The 16,807-nt window shown below is 39.3% G+C and overlaps 1 protein-coding gene across 4 annotated transcripts in view; it reads left to right on the plus strand.

Annotated features, from left to right (window-relative positions):
- Nucleotides 1–15,121, plus strand: part of LOC127431037 (secretory carrier-associated membrane protein 1-like) — a 50,493-nt gene extending 35,372 nt beyond the window's left edge. For all 4 annotated transcript variants that reach the window (XM_051681234.1, XM_051681235.1, XM_051681237.1 and 1 more), the window contains exons 5-9: nucleotides 3,124–3,252; nucleotides 8,339–8,498; nucleotides 8,603–8,704; nucleotides 9,486–9,603; nucleotides 10,205–15,121. In XM_051681234.1, the coding sequence (XP_051537194.1) occupies nucleotides 3,124–3,252; nucleotides 8,339–8,498; nucleotides 8,603–8,704; nucleotides 9,486–9,603; nucleotides 10,205–10,354 (659 nt within the window). In that variant the 3' untranslated portion in view covers nucleotides 10,355–15,121. The remainder of the gene's footprint in view (nucleotides 1–3,123; nucleotides 3,253–8,338; nucleotides 8,499–8,602; nucleotides 8,705–9,485; nucleotides 9,604–10,204) is intronic.
- Nucleotides 15,122–16,807: the final 1,686 nt, after the last annotated feature.

The raw sequence follows: 16,807 nt of genomic DNA on the forward strand, positions 1-16,807 counted from the left end.
ATCACGGCCGGCCACGCCCTCCTCCTCGTCACACTGGTGTACCTGTGGATGTATTTTAAGGTCTACCTTCAAACTCAGTGCCTCTTTGCTTGACATCATGGGAAAATCAAAAGAAATCAGCCAAGACTTCAGAAAAAAAATTGTGCCCCTCCACAAGTCTGGTTCATCCTTGGGAGCAATTTCCAAATGCCTGAAGGTACCACGTTCATCTGTACAAACAATAGTACACAAGTATAAACACCATGGGACCACGCAACCATTTTACTGCTCAGGAAGGAGATGCATTCTGTCTCCTAGAGATGAACGTAGTTTGGTGCGAAAAGTGCAAATCAATCCCAGAACAACAGCAAAGGACCTTGTGAAGATGCTGGAGGAAACAGGTAGACAAGTATCTATATCCACAGTAAAACGAGTCCTATTTCGACATAACCTGAAAGGCTGCTCAGCAAGGATGAAGTCACTGCTCCAAAACCACCATAAAAAGCCAGACTACAGTTTGCAAGTGCACATGGGGACAAAGATCTTTCTTTTTTGAGAAATGTTCTCTTTTCTGATGAAACAAAATTTAACATAATGACCATTATTATATTTGGAGGAAAAAGGGTGAGGCTTGCAAGCCGAAGAACACCATTCCAACCGTGAAGCATGGGGGTGGCAGCATCATGTTGTGGAGGTGCTTTGATGCAGGAGGGACTGGTGCACTTCACAAAATAAATGGCATCATAAGGAAGGAAAATGATGTGGATATATTGAAGCAACATCTCAAGACATCATCCAGGAAGTTAAAGCTCTATCGCAAATGGGTCTTCCAAAGGAACAATGACCCCAAGCATAACTCCAAGTGAAGGTATTGGAGTGGTCATCACAAAGCCCTGACCTCAATCTGATAGAAAATTTGTGGGCAGAACTGAAAAAGCGTGTGCAAGCAAGGAGGCCTGCAAACCTGACTCAGTTACACCAGTTCTGTCTGGAGGAATGGGCCAAAATTCTAGCAACTTATTGTGAGAAGCTTGTGGAAGGATACCCAAACCGTCTGACCCAAGTTAACAATTTAAAGGCAATGCTACCAAATACTAACAAAGTGTATACAAACTTCTGACCCACTGGGAATGTGATGAAAGAAATAAAAGCTGAAATAAATCATTCTCTCTACTATTATTCTGACATTTCACATTCTTAAAATAAAGTAGTGATCCTAACTGACCTAAGACAGGGAATGTTTTCTACGATTAAATGTCAGGACTTGTGAAAAACTGAGTTTAAATGTATTTGGCTAAAGTGTATGTAAACTTCTGACTTCAACTGTATATATATTCTGTGCATTTAGAAAGTACTGTACAAAATTTTAAGCACTTGTGAAAAACTGTTGCATAGTAAGGATTTCTTAAATGAAAACTATTCATGACATTATTATTGATCAATTAACATCATACAAAGTCCAGTTAACAAAACAAAAAAAAACTAAATCAATATTCGGTGTGACCACCTTTGCCTTCAAAACAGCACCAATTTCCTAGATACACCTGGACACAGTTTTTCTTGGTTGTTGGCAGATAGGATGTTCTTGGAGAATTCACCACAGTTCTTCTATCTATTTCGGCTGTCTCAATTGCTTCTGTCTCTTCATGTAAACTCAGACTGACTCGATGTTCAGTGGGGGCTCTGTGAGGGCCATGCCATTTGTTGCAGGGCTCCCTGTTCTTCTAATCTAATCTTTTCTAATGTTTGGGAGTCTAACATTTATATTTCCTATTGACACACTAAAGCTGAAGATTTAAATAACTGTTTTAAGACAAATGTTTGTGAAACATCTTGAGTGCCTAAAACTTTTGCACAGTACTATGTGTGTGTGTATATATATATATATATATATATATATATATATATATATATATATATATATATATATATATATATAACACACAGTGCATTCAGAAAGTATTCAGACCCCTTCATTGTTATGTTGCTCCCTTATTCTAAAATGCTTTAAATTATAATTTTTTTTTTCACATCAGTCTACACTCCATACCCCATAATAACAAAGCAAAAAAACAAATTTTTTATAACTTTGCAAATTTAAAATAAAGAAAAAACTGAAATATCACATTGACATAAGTATTCATACTCTTCTCTATGACATTTGAAATTTAGCTCAGGTGCATCCCATTTCTCTGGATCATCTTTGAGATGTTTCTACACTTTGATTGGAGTACACCTGTGGCAAATTCAATCAACTGGACATGATTTGGAAAGGCACACACCTGTCTATATAAGGTCTCACAGCTGAAAATTAATATCAGAGCAAAAACCAAGCCATGAGGTCAAAAGAACTGCCTGCAGAGCTCAGAGACAGGATTGTGTTGAGGCACAGATCTGGGGAAGGCTACAAGAGCACAGTGGCCTCCATAACTCTTAAATGGAAGAAGTTTGAAACAACCAGGACTCTTCCTAGAGCTGGCTGGCCACCCGACCAAACTGAGCAATCAGGGGAGAAGGGTCTTGGTAAGAGAGATGACCAAAAAACCGATGGTCACTCTGGTTGAGCTCCAGAGATCATGTGTTGAGATGGGAGAAACATGCAGAAGGACAACCATCACTGCAACACTCCACCGATCTGGGCTTTATGGCAGAGTGGCCAGACAGGAGCCTCTCCTCAGTGCAAGACACATGAAAGCACCTAAAGGACTCTCAGACTGTGAGAAACAAGATTCTCTGGTCTGAAGAAATGAAGATTGAACTGTTTGGCCTCAGTTCCAAGCTTCATGTCTGGAGGAAACCAGACACCGCTCATCACCTGTGTAATACCGTCCCAGCGGTGAAGCATGGTGGTGGCAGCATCATGCTGTGGGGGTGTTATGCATGGCAGGGACTGGGGGACTGGTCAGGGTTGAAGGAAAGCTGAATGCGAAAAAAATAAAGGGGTCTGAATACTGTCTGAATGCACTGTGTATATATACAGTATTATAAATAAACTACTTATAATTCCATTGTGTGTCAATTGCCCTTGTTTTATTTATTTTGACGGTGCAGCAATGTGGTGGCTGTTGATTACTGAACCACGAGTTGCTACCTTTTGTCATAATCCTCCTATTTTATCATCCACCTCTTCCTTTTTTTCCTAAGGGAGGAAAAATAACTGGCCGCCTCTTCCAGAGAAGTTTCCTGTGGGTCCGTGTTTTTATCATGACATCTCCGTGGACATCCCTGTGGAGTATCAGAAAACCATTAAGATCATGTACTATCTGTGGATGTGTGAGTAACTTTCCGCCATTCACGTCACACTAGCAACCAAAAGCTATTTTTAAACCAATCAGCTGATGTGAAATCTAGCGCATCTTGTGTCGCAGTAGTGGAATCTGATTTTTATTAGATTTATTTTCAAAGCAAAAGAAGAGATGAGTAACAGCCTCAAATCCTGCAACATGTTTTGCTTTTGTGAGATACTGAGCCACAGATTTTCTTCAGAAGATCAGTCGTTCTGTCTTTTCTACTGTACATGCCCGCTGTTGTCAGTGACAAACACACAGAGCTTTTGTCTGGCACTCAAACAAACACTTTCCTGTATGCATTGCTTAACTAGATCTAACTAAATCAATCAAATGCAGCCTTGCAATTCTATATTTCAGCAACACTTTCAGAGCCTTTCTAGAACACAAAAAAACTGCTTGTTGAATTGTATGGGTTAAAGAGAGACGATTATGATGATTCAAAACTAAATTATGATTGTTTTGGTGCTAATAAAATTCCTTTGAGATTATTTGTCCGGCTGCTAATACAGAGAGTGTACATAAGTTATTACTCGCATTCAGTGTTTTTAATTTGACTGTTGAGTACACAGCTGGTCTTGCCCTGTTTTTGTCTATTTCTGCCTGGGAAGAGATGTGTTGTGTTACGTTTGTGTAATTGAGTAGTGACACTTGGGAAACGGCTAATTAATAGACTTCAGCACATTCGTCCCCTCGAGAAACTTCAGTCAGTCTTTGAGGTCTACTTAAAGAGTTTCATACTATTTACTGCAGCACTATGTGGGTGGCAAAGGAGGGGCGGGCATCTGCACCATATGTCGTGTGGTGGAGCTATCCTGTGACTAGTGCCATCAGACTGGTGTTTAAAGTTTGCTCGATGTTGTTGTGTAGGAATTTGGGAGGGAATTGGGCAGGGGGAGAGAGGGAGGATACTTGAAATATGGGTAATTTTGAGATATGTGGATATTCCTGTGTTCACTCTTTCTCTCTCCTTCCTTTTTCTTTCCATTCCTCGAAATGATTGTCTTTGAGGAACTCTGTCCTTTATACTTTTCTGCTTTTCTTCCCTAAAGTGAAAGTTTATCCGGAAATTATAATTCTGTCATATTTTACCTCATTTTTTCCCTCTGTTTTGTTTTGTTTGTTTTTTGCAAATATTATCTTGAGTGCTCTCTTCATAATTGGAACTAATGCTGTCAAGCTCCAAAAAGTACAGAAAAGCTCCATTAAAGTACTATAAAAGTAGTCCATACGACTCGAGTGCTATATTCCAAGTCTACATTTGGAACATAACGACTTATATTGCAAACTTTTAAGGCGTTATTGACTGATAATCTTGCCCTCTGCCCTAGTTCTCGCATGTCATTTGTTGTAATGTAAAGTTCTGATTTGGTGCATCAAGATGCATTGCATCAGCTTTTGATGTCAATAAATCAAGGCGCTATTGTTTCTTGCATGTCTTGTAACCAAATGTGATGCGACAAGCTTAAATAAGATATGAGCGCTTCTGCAGATTATCAGTGAATAACTATTTAAACATACATTTCGGTCTTTTCCTCTCTCTGAGCTGTTGTATGGCTTCAGAAGGCTTGAAAATATAGCACACAATTTGTGCTTTTTTTCCTTTTTGGAGCTTGACTGTAAAAATCACTGACCACTTTAATTGTATAGAAGAGAGAGGCTGAATATTGTTTGATACTGGTGAATATTTTTTATTTTTTTAATCCCCTTTTCTCCCCATTTTGGAATGCCCAGTTTCCACTACTTAGTAGGTCCTTGTGGTGGCACGGTTACTCACCTCAATTCAGGTGGCGGAGGACAAGTCTCAGTTGCCTCCGCTTCTGAGACCGTCAATCCATGCATCTTATCACGTGACTTGTTGTGCATGACAGCGCAGAGACTCACAGCATGTGGAGGCTCATGCTACTCTCCGTGATCCACGCACAACTTACCACACGCCCCATTGAGAGCCAGAACCACTAATCGTGACCACGAGGAGGATACCCCATGTGACTCTACCTTCCCTAGCAACCGGGCCAATTTGGTTGCTTAGGAGACCTGGCTGGAGTCACTCAGCACACCCTGGATTCGAACTTGCGACTTCAGGGGTGATAGTCAGCGTCAATACTCACTGAGCTACCCAGACCCGATATTGGTGAATATTCTTCACAATTTCGTCTTTTGTGTTCTATGAAAGGAAGAAAATGATGCAGGTTTGGATTTACAGGGAGTAAATGTTGACAGAATTTTTAGTTGAAGTGTTCTTTCAAATATTGAGCCAACACTGAGATTATGCTGTGAATGTGATGGAAGAACCGAGGGGGATTTTGTCACTCTGGTAATAGTTCTCTGTTAAAACACTTGTCAACTTTCACTCCAAAACTCAGAATTCAAGTCACACACTTAACTGCTGCTATAGAGTCCATTATTCAATTTGAGTCTTTTTTCATTTCTGCAGAAGGATTTTTGTGAATGATTGAATTCATTCTGTTGTGAATGCTTTCTGGCTCTCTTTTAGTGCTGTTCATTTATTTAACACTTCACTTTGTGTTCTAATATTAATGGAGCAGCTTTTGAGTAATTGTGAAAAGGATTTGCAAAGACAGCACTAATATCATAAAGATAGTATAAGTTTAGACATCTTTAATTATTATTTTCTTGGGTGACGCATTTATAGAGATTCAAAATGAGGCCATTACTTGACCAGGTAGCAAAGCTATTATTATTTTGAATTTTTTATATAATCAATTTGTCATTCAATTCAAGTCATTTATATTTGTATAGCGCTTTTCACAACGCACATCGTTTCAAAGCAGCTTTACAGATCATCATGCATTAACAGAACATGAAACTGTAATATCTATAATGTCTTAGAGTCATCATTACGTAGTTTGATTAAATATGATTGTAAATTGTGTATAGAAATTAAATAATAATTGTATTTAGAGCCCCTGTGAGCAAGCTAAAGGCGACTGTGGTAAGGAACACAAAACTCTATAAGATGTTGGTTAATGAAGAATAATAACCTTGGGAGAAACCAGACTCACTGTGGGGGTCAGTTCCTCTCTGGCTAAACAACATGAATATAATGCCAATATTAGTTATTTATGTGCAGTGCAGGTCATGGTTTAAAATGAGTAAATTAAGTAAGTGTTAAGGGCCAGTGTTTAAACAAATATTTCCTAAGAACTGTAAGATTAATGACTGGATTAACTGCAGAAATTCACATTGATGCATTGTCCTTTGTTAGTTGGCTGATGAAGGCTTTTGTTGGCAATTAATTGATAGTCTATGTATTCAGAGTGTAGTCCATCATTAGACCGAGGTGATGCAGGCAGAGATCAGTGAGGTGCATCGCAGTCCAACCAGCAGGTCATTTCGGTGAGGTCTATCCTAAGTCCAAGGTTCAGGCAATGGCATATGAAGTATCTGATGTCTTACAGTCGGAGTTGAATCAGTTCATCCTCTGAAGTCCATCGTAATAGATTGAAGTGATGTCTGGCTGGCACCGGCTGCGTTTAGTCATCATCACTCAGAGACACATAGCAGTGGAGTCCGACACCAAGCAGGAATGGAGCTGGATCTGGCCGGCTCTTGTAACCTTGGGATATGAATCCCGAGGTTAAGACATGGAAACAAATAGAATAATATTAGCATAGATGCCATTCAATTTTTTGCAGAGTTATAGATCATGATCATTGTTTCTGGTTTTGGCAGACCTAACTAAAGCAGCCTAATTATGAGTTGATGGATATATTAGGTGTATGCCCAGCTAAATAGATGAGTCTTTAGTCTACACTTAAACTGAGTGAGATGTCTGTGTCCCGAACAGTGTTAAGGAGACTATTCCATTGTTTAGGAGCCAAATAGGAAAATGATCTCTTAACAAGCCAGAATGTTGTGATCGTAATGAACGTGACAGAATATAGCATGTCAGAAGGTCACTTAAGTACTGCGGAGCTAGACCATTCAAAGCTTTGTACGTAGTTAACAGAATTTTAAAATTAATATGAAATTTAACAGGTAGCCAATGTAAGGATGATAGAATGAGGCTAATATGATCATATTTCTTGTTTCTAGTCAGCACTCTGGCAGCTGCATTTTGAACCAATTGAAGTTTATTTATTGAACTTGCAGGACATCCTCCCAGTAATGCATTATAATAATCTAGTCTTGAGGTCATGAACGCATGAATTAGTTTTTCAGCATCAGCAACAGAGAGCATGTGTCGTAACTTAGCAATATTTCTGAGGTGGAGGAATGCTGTTCTACAAACACTGGAAATTTGATTTCAATGGACAGATTGGTATCAAATATAACACCTAAGTGGGGGGTCTGGGTAGCTCAGTGAGTAAAGACTCTGACTACCACCCCTGAAGTCGCAAGTTCGAATCCAGGGCGTGCTGAGTGACTCCAGTCAGGCTTCCTAAGCAGCCAATTGGCCCGGTTGCTAGGGTGGGTAGAGTCACATTGGGGTAACCTCCTCGTGGTCGCTATAATGTAGTTCTCGCTCTCAGTGGGGTGTGTGGTGAGTTGTGCGTGGATGCCGCTGAGAATAGCATGAAGCCTCCACACGTGCTACGTCTCCAAGGTAACACGCTCAACAAGCCACGTGATAAGGTGTGCGGATTGATGGTCTCAGACACAGAGGCAACTGAGATTCGTCCTCCATCACCTGGATTGAGGCGAGTCACTACACCACCACAAGGACTTAGAGCCCATTGGGAATTGGGCATTCCAAATTGGGGAGAAAAGGGGAGAAATTAAAAATGTATTCTTGTTGACACATTTTTACAGGTATATCATTTCAACCGGAATATCGATGTATGAGTTAAATCCCAGAACAGCGCACAAACATTCTGACCAGTGAGGGGACAGTTTGCTCACATGTGACTTTTATTAACACAATTTTGGTCCATTTTAAAAACTGAACAAAGAAGGAAATGCAACATTGTACCAACTTTAGCCCCTTTTTCAGAATGAATCAAACAAGCTACAGGTCTGAAAACACCTGAAATGTCATATTGTGCTCAAGAATAAAACAATGGGTGACTTGTTTCTTAATTTTCTTTTTTCATGTAATTCTCTTGCAGTCCACACGGGGACGCTGTTTGCAAATATATTTGGCTGTTTGGCGTGGTTCTGTGTAGATGTGACGAGGGGAGTGGACTTCGGGTTGGCTATGCTCTGGTTCATTCTCTTTACACCCTGTTCTTTTGTCTGCTGGTACAGACCCCTGTATGGAGCGTTCAGGTACACACACACACACACACACACACACACACAAAGATACTTTAAAGAGAATTCTGATTGTAACTGGTTTCTCTCTGTCTCTCTCTCTCTCTCTCTCTCTGAAGGAGTGACAGCTCTTTTAGGTTCTTTGTATTCTTTTTTGTGTATATCTGCCAGTTTGGTGTACACGTGTTGCAAGCTATCGGCATTGTAGGTTGGGGAGCCAGGTGAGAAAACACACACCTAACAAAATGAGTGAGGACCTTATGTAGATACAATAGATTTAATACTAAGTTCACAATATTTACTATACCCTACCTGTAAATCTAACCCTCACAAACCTGTTGACAGTATTGAAGTACAACATGATTTTAATGACTTATGAGCATTTAAAACTGAAGTGTGTAATTTCTGCACTACTAACACCATCAAACAGAATTGCAAAAATAAACATTTTCAAACATATGTTTCTTCCCCCGTCTGCCATTGATTGAACAAACCGATAGACCGCCCCAAAGTCTTTTATCATGACATATGTTAAGCCAATGTTGCAATTGGGCTGTTCGGAATGCTCAGATCAACTGCTGTGTTTTGACAGAGCCACAGAGATACAGTGTTTACATTTTTCGGCGAAATCAACCTGCAAGTGACTTACTTGCATTTTAAACTGGGATAAGAGAAAGTATTGTAACATCAAAAGGTTACGCACTTTTTTACGCAGCTTTAACATAATGAAGACCAAGTAATTTATTACGTTTCACTATATTTTTAAGGACATTTAAAATGTGGTCTTCACAAGTACTGCCAAACACGCACACACACATTGTTTTGTGTTGTGATATTATAGAAGGATATAATATGGATGAAGACTGATGCTGTTGTGCGTGCGCGTGTGTGTTTGTGCGTGCGCGTGTGTGTTTGTGCGTACGTGTGCGTGTGTGTGTGTTTGTGCGTGCGTGTGCGTGTGTGTTTGTGTTTTTGTGTGTGTGTGTGTGTGTGTGTGTGTAGTGGCTGGATCTCAGCATTGACTGGACTGAATAAAAGTATTCCTGTGGGCATCATAATGATTCTGATCGCTGCTCTCTTCACGGCGTCAGCTGTCATCTCGCTCATCATGTTTAAAAAGGTGCTGCATCTCAGACACTTCCATAAACACAAAATATAATATTCATATGTTATATCACCCCAGACCAGGGTCAGAAATTAAGGGGGCTCAGGGAAAAAATGACATTGAAATTGACTGAAATCCCCCCATAATTTTAAATGTTGGGGCATAATGAATTATGAATTATTATTATTATTACATCTGATATAGTTCTTAATATTTTATTCTAGGGCCTAGTTATGCATTTTACCTTGCTTTACTATGCTTGTTACTGATAACGATCTGGTTGAATTAAAGGATTTAACCTGAAAGGATGACACACAGTATGGATCTTATATAGTTAGAAAATAATTGCCCTCATAAAGTAAAAATGCACAGCTTTCAGCCAATGAAACAATAAAATTACATTTGTGTCAATTTCCTCTTCTGACTAGCTCTATTAACACATAATATTCATGTTTAAATTAAGGATGTGTAGCTGGTTTTAGAGTCTAATGTTGTCATGGATGTCCTTCATTTTGCTATGATTTCATTTTAACAGATAGATCAGTTGTTATATTTTCTCTTATTTAGAAGTTATTTACAATACTGTTGAATCAAACTTGTGTGGGTTTGTTTGCAGGTCCATGCGTTGTACCGAACCACCGGTGCAAGTTTTGAGAAAGCACAGCAGGAGTTTGCCACCGGCGTCATGGCCAATAAAACAGTCCAGACCGCCACTGCTAATGTTGCATCCAGCGCTGCCCGGGGAGCCTTTAAAGAACAGATCTGATTGGTCCAGAGAACTAAGAACACGCCCCCTCAGTTCCATGCTACTTCAACCCCGCCCTCCTCTTTCCCTAACTTTACTTACAGTCATTCATGAGCATTGATTGGCAGTTCAAAACCACACCCACTCTCAATGGCCCTAATGCACTCCTGACTGACTGAAACCCCGCCCCAGCCCCTCCCCTCCTGTCAATCAGCAGGTGTGCTCACCTGTTCTTTAGTTTGAGTGTGTGTGGTATGCCTGCCTGCTCTTGAGTGTGTGGTTATGTGTGTGTGTGTGTATGTTTAAACAACCTAAAGAGTTGTCACATTATATGTTCACATCACTGTTGGGTGTCCGCTCATCCCTGTTGTACTGTAAATGAACAGGAATTGATTTTGTCATATGTCCTTTTATGACATTCAAGGTAAAAAGAATGATGATGCCCTAACAGGTTTGTCTTACCGATATTTCCTGAAACATATACACACCTTGAATTATGAATTATCAAAAACAGCCTCAGAAAAACTTTCGGGATCATATGTCACCCAAAAATAATAAAAATATATAAAATATATATAATATATAATATAATATAAATATATAAAATACTGTCACAATACAAATACTCTCAATGGCCTTACAAATATGCTTCTTTTTTTTATGCAAAACATAAAGAAAAACATATTGGGCTGATATATGTCCCGGACATTTTTCCATGAGATTCATCTAAATATCAAGGTTTTTAACAAATTCTTCCTGCAAAATGAGCCTTAGTACAAGACGACACCCATCAAATGTGACCATAAACTCTCTACATACAACTCAGAGGGTCTCCTCACCTGCATATATATATATATATATATATATATATATATATATATATATAAACCAGTATGATGACCAACAGTATTGGCTGATTTTAAAACAAATGTCTGATTCTGAAAGCTTCCTGGTTTGTTTTTGTAATAGAATTGTTTTGGAATGAAAATTAATTCTTTAAAAAAATTATCAGGATCTGTTCCTGCAAATGCATGGGAAGCTTGCTAAGGTATAGGCCGGGTCTCATCTCTCCCAGTCTTGCGTACTATAAACTGGAAATCACATAAAAAACACTTTCAAGGGGATAAAAATAGAAGCGCAAAAGTAAATCTTTGCATAATGCCCCTCAAAACAGATGTGTAAAATCACTATCACACGTGTGTATTGATGTAAGACTGTGCTGTGTTGGGCCGAATCAGTACCAGTTAGATCCACAATTGACCTTAGTCAGGGTAGGCCATATTTATTTTGATGTAAATTAAAACAATTGAATATGAGTGATAAACGTTCAGTCCATTAAATATGCTGTAATGTCTTAAGGTCACATCGTTTCACTACAGCTGTTTTCTGAAGTTTTTTGCCTTTGGAACTTGTTTGGAAAGACGTACTTTCTTTTTCTTTTCTTTTTTTGTCATTAACAATTTTTATTGATTCCAAACTCAAATCAACACAAACAGCACATGAAAACACGTAATCAACTTTTATCAAAATATGTCCCCCATCCTCCCTTTTTTTAAAAATTTTTTTTATGTATAGTAATTTCAAATCAGATGATTGCAACATGCTCCTGAAAAGTTGGGACTGTCGAGTGTTTACCACTGTGAAACATCACCATTTCTTCCAATAACACTTATTAAGCATTTGAGCACTGAAGACAAGTTTGTTAAGTTTAAAAAGTGGAATTTTCCCTCATTCATCCATTATGTAGGTCTTCAGCTGCACGATTGTACGGGGTCTTTGTTGCCGTATGGTGTGCTAAATAATGCACCACACATTCTCAATTGGAGACAGGTCAGGACTGCAGGCACGCCAATCTAGCACCCGCACTCTCTGCTTACACAGCCATGCACTTGAAATCCGGGCAGTATGTGGTTTGAAGTTGTCCTGCTGGAAAATGCAGGGATGTCCCTGGAGAAGATGGTGCTGGATGGCAGTATATGTTGCTCCAAAATTTGTGCATATCTGTCTTCATTAATGGTGCCCTCACAGATATGCAAGTTACCCATGCCATTGGCACAGACACACCCCTGGCTTTTGGACCTGACGCTAATAACAGCTTGGATGGCCCTTTTCCTCTTTGGTCCGGATAACGCGACGGCTGTGTTTTTCAAAAGCTATTTGAAATGTGGACTCTCCAGACCAACAAACACGGTTCCACTGTTCTTCTTTCCATCTAAGATGAGACCGAGCCCAGAGAAGTCGGCAGCGCTTAAGGACAGTGATGATGTATGGCTTCTCCTTTGCAGAGTAAAGTCTTAACTTGCATCTGTGGATGCATCGGCGAATGGTGTTGACTAACAAAGGTTTATTAAAGTAATCTCAAGCCCATGTTCATGATATCCATTACAGATGAATGAAGTTTTTTTAAGACAGTGACATCTGAGGGATCAGAGATCACACGCATTCAGAAGTGGTTTTCGTCTTGCCCTTTACGTACTGAGATTTGACCAGATTCCTTGAATCTTTTAACTATATTGTGCACTGTAGTGGGTAAAATGCCCAAAATCCTTCCAATTTGTCTTTGGGGAACATTGTTCTCAAACAGCTGGATTATTTGCTGAAACATCTGTTGGCAAATTGACAAGTCTCAAATGATCCTTGCTCTTGATGGACTAGGCTGTTTTTGGAAGCTACGACACAATTGCCTCACCTGTTTAACATCTCCTGTTTCACATCGCCTTGTTATTTCAACTTGTCAAATTGTTATTAGTCTTAAATTGCCCGTCTCAACTTTTTAGGAGCTTGTTGCAATCATCTGATTTGAAATTACTGTACTTTTTTTTTTTTAAACTATGAAACATCATATAATGTTTAGTTGTAGTGCTTTCAATATAGCAAAGGTTGAATATAATTTACAAATCACTCCTTTTTGTTTTATTAGCATTTTTCATACTGTCCCAACTTTTTTGGAATTGGGGTTGTACTTATAAGGCCAAATCAATGCAACAATTTACACAAGAACAGATTTATGACCAATTTACACAAAATTGTTCTGTACACGTTTTACGAATAAGGCTCAATCAATACAACAATTTACGCAAAATAATGATATTTGACCCATTTACAGATTCGTGTTTCACTAATAAGGCCCAGTCAGCATGTCAATTTGCATAAGAAAGGATTTGTGAATGATTTACTCAAATTTGACGTTTGCTTTTGAGGAATAAGCCCTAATCAATGTGAGAATTGGCACAAGATAAGATTAATGTACAGTTTACACATTCGTTGTTCGCTTTTTACTAATAAGTCAAGTTTGCACAAGAATGGATTTATGACCAATTTACACATTAATTCTGTTCGCATTTCACAAATAAGGCTCAATCAACGTGGCAATTTACGCAAATTTACAAACATTAGTTCGCTTTTTACTAAAAAGGCCCAATCAACACAACAGTTTACGCAAGAATGAATTCATGAGAGATTTACACAAATTCGTTCTGCTTATGTTTCACGAAAACGGTCCAATCAGAGCGTCACTTGACGCTAGAACGTTTTTATGACTGATTCTCTCAAATTCGTTGCGCTTGCGTTTCACATATAGGGCTCTGTCAATGCGACAATATACGCAAGATCAGATTCATGACCGTATTATATTGATTTATTGTTCGTGTTTCACAATTTAGGCCCAATCAACGCGACAGTTTAAGCAAGAATGTAATTGCAAACCTGTTCCATCATTCTTGTCCCTGTTTTTATTCACGTCAAAGTAAATATGTCATCGAACTTGACTAAGGTCCGCCATTGTTGCGTATGTAATAGTCCATTGTCGTCTGTCTGTGTTTGGTTTGTTGTTTGAGGCAAACGTGATGTGTGTGTGTCTGCGTTGAGCTTTGCAGGTGTTTCAACGTGCCTGCTCACATTAAAGTTTGCTAATTTTCTTTTTTATTAAGTGGTGCAGAGAACCTTGTAGCCTTGGTTACTGTCAACAAGAGACAGCCAGGTTTTGTGATTATGGGATACTTGTCAAGATGCAAATGTATGTTGATGTTAACCTTTCAGCAACACTCTGTATGTATGTGCGTGCGTGTGTGTGTGTGTGCATGAGAGAGAGAGAGAGAATAAAGTGTTGTTGATCACCCATTTTCAGTATTAAGTCTGAAGTACATCAGCCCTTGTTTGAGATCTTAAAATTTCATGAGGTGTCTCATATTTTTTTCTCTGTTTGTTTTATTAATATTTTTCAGTCCTGTACTGTCCTCCTCCATGCTTTGTGTATATTCATTTGTGTGTCTGTATGTTGGAGAGTGAGTGTTTGTGTGAGCTACTGCAAGTCGTTCTTCCTTTTATAAAGACATTTAAACATAAGGCACCTGAATGTTCCTATATTTTACGTTTGTTTTTAAATGCTTCAACAACAACAAAAAATGAAATGTGTTGGGATGTGTGAGAAGAGATAAACTGACGTGACCTTGTGTGTGTTGCAATGGATCGTGGCTTTAAGCTGTCTTTTTTCCAATTAGTGATATTAGTTAACTTAGTTGAAACACTAAAACATAAGAAATGGATTGAAGAAAAACCATCACTGGTTGTATTTACTACTTCTGCTGACCGTGAAAGCTGATGTTATTTAAAACAGATGCGACAGATATTTGTATATTTTGTATAACTAAAGGAACGGTGGCCTGTGGTCCTGAATTTCATTGTACTGTACAAATGCACTCCTGTCTCTCTCTCCCTTAATCGCATGTTGAGTAGTTTGAGTTTTGTATATTTATTGTATTAACACAAAAATTAAACAAAAAACAACAACTACGTAACCTGTTTGTTTTTTATTTTATGTTTAATTTGGGGTATACACTGATCATCCACAACATTAAAACCACTGACAGGTGATGTGAATAACATTTATTATCTCGTTACAATGGCACCTGTCAAGGGGTGGGATATATTAGGCAGCAAGTGAACAGTCAGTTCTTGAATTTCATGTGTTGGAAGCAGGAAAAATGGGCAAGCGTAAGGATCTAAGCGACTTTGACAAGGGCCAAATTGTGATGGCTAGACGACTCGGTCAGAGCATCTCCAAAACGGCAGGTCTTGTGGGGTGTTCCCGGTATGCAGTGGTTAGTACCTACCAAAACTGGTCCAAGGAAGGACAACCGGTGAACCGGCGACAGGGTCATGGGCACCCATGGCTCATTGATGCGTGTGGGGAGCGAAGGCTAGCCTGTCTGGTCCAATCCCACAGAAGAGCTACTGTGGTGCAAATTGCTGAAAAACGTAATGCTGGCCATGATAGAAAGGTGTCAGAACACACAGAGTATCGCAGCTTGCTGCGTATGAGGCTGCAGAGCTGCAGACAGGTCAGAGTGCCCGTGCTGACCCCTGTCCACCACCGAAAACGCCTGCAGTGGAAGAAGGTGGCCTGGTCTGATGAATCACGCTTTCTTTTAGATCATGTGGACGGCCGGGTGCGTGTGCGTCGTTTACCTGGGGAAGAGATGGCAGCAGGATGCACTATGGGAAGAAGGCAGGCCGGCAGAGGCAGTGTGATGCTCTGGGCGATGTTCTGATGGGAAACCTTGGGTCATGGCATTCATGTGGATGTTACTTTGACACGCACCATGTACACCCCTTCATGGCAATGGTATTCCCTGATGGCAGTGGCCTCTTTCAGCAGGATAATGCGCCCTGCAACACTAAAGAAATTGTTCAGGAATGATTTGAGGAACATGACAAAGAGTTCAAGGTGTTGACTTGGCCTCCAAATTCCCCAGATCTCAATCTGATTTAGCATCTATGGGATGTGCTAGACCACCAAGTCCTATTCATGGAGGCCCCACCTCACAACTTACAGGACCTAAAGGATCTGCTGCTAACGTCTTGGTGCCAGATACCACAGGACACCTTCAGAGGTCTTGTGGAGTCCATGCCTCAACGGATCAGAGCTGTTTTGGCGGCACGAGGGGGACCTACACGATATTAGGCAGGTGGTTTAAATGTGGCTGATCGGTGTATATGACATGTCAATGATCAAGGAAAATGCCTCAGGTTTCATCAGTAACATTTTTTTTAGAAATAAGGTTAATTAGTCATTAGTATACTAAAAAAAAAAAAATGACTGTTTGCATTGGACGTACAGAAATATGCAAGTTTGAAACAGATGGGAAGTTTTATTTAGTTATTAAAAGTAATATAAAATAAAATAAAACAGAAACCAACATTTTCCAATGAGTTCAATAACTTTGTGCCATTTTTCAAATCAATAATCTAATAAAATAAACTGATTGGATCTTGTCTTTCTAGCAAGTCCACTGTCGGCCATCTTTGGAACGCTCTCAAGAGGCTATTTCCAGTCATGCCAGTGCATCTCCTATCTACTTGAATGGAGAAAGATCAAAATATTTAAAAAACGGTTGGTCAAGATTACAATCAAAGAACATATTTCAAATCAGCAATAAAATATGACAATACTGGAATCATAAATTGTTATTATTT

This window comes from Myxocyprinus asiaticus, chromosome 40 (assembly GCF_019703515.2).
Source record: "Myxocyprinus asiaticus isolate MX2 ecotype Aquarium Trade chromosome 40, UBuf_Myxa_2, whole genome shotgun sequence".
NCBI classification, from domain to species: domain Eukaryota; kingdom Metazoa; phylum Chordata; class Actinopteri; order Cypriniformes; family Catostomidae; genus Myxocyprinus; species Myxocyprinus asiaticus.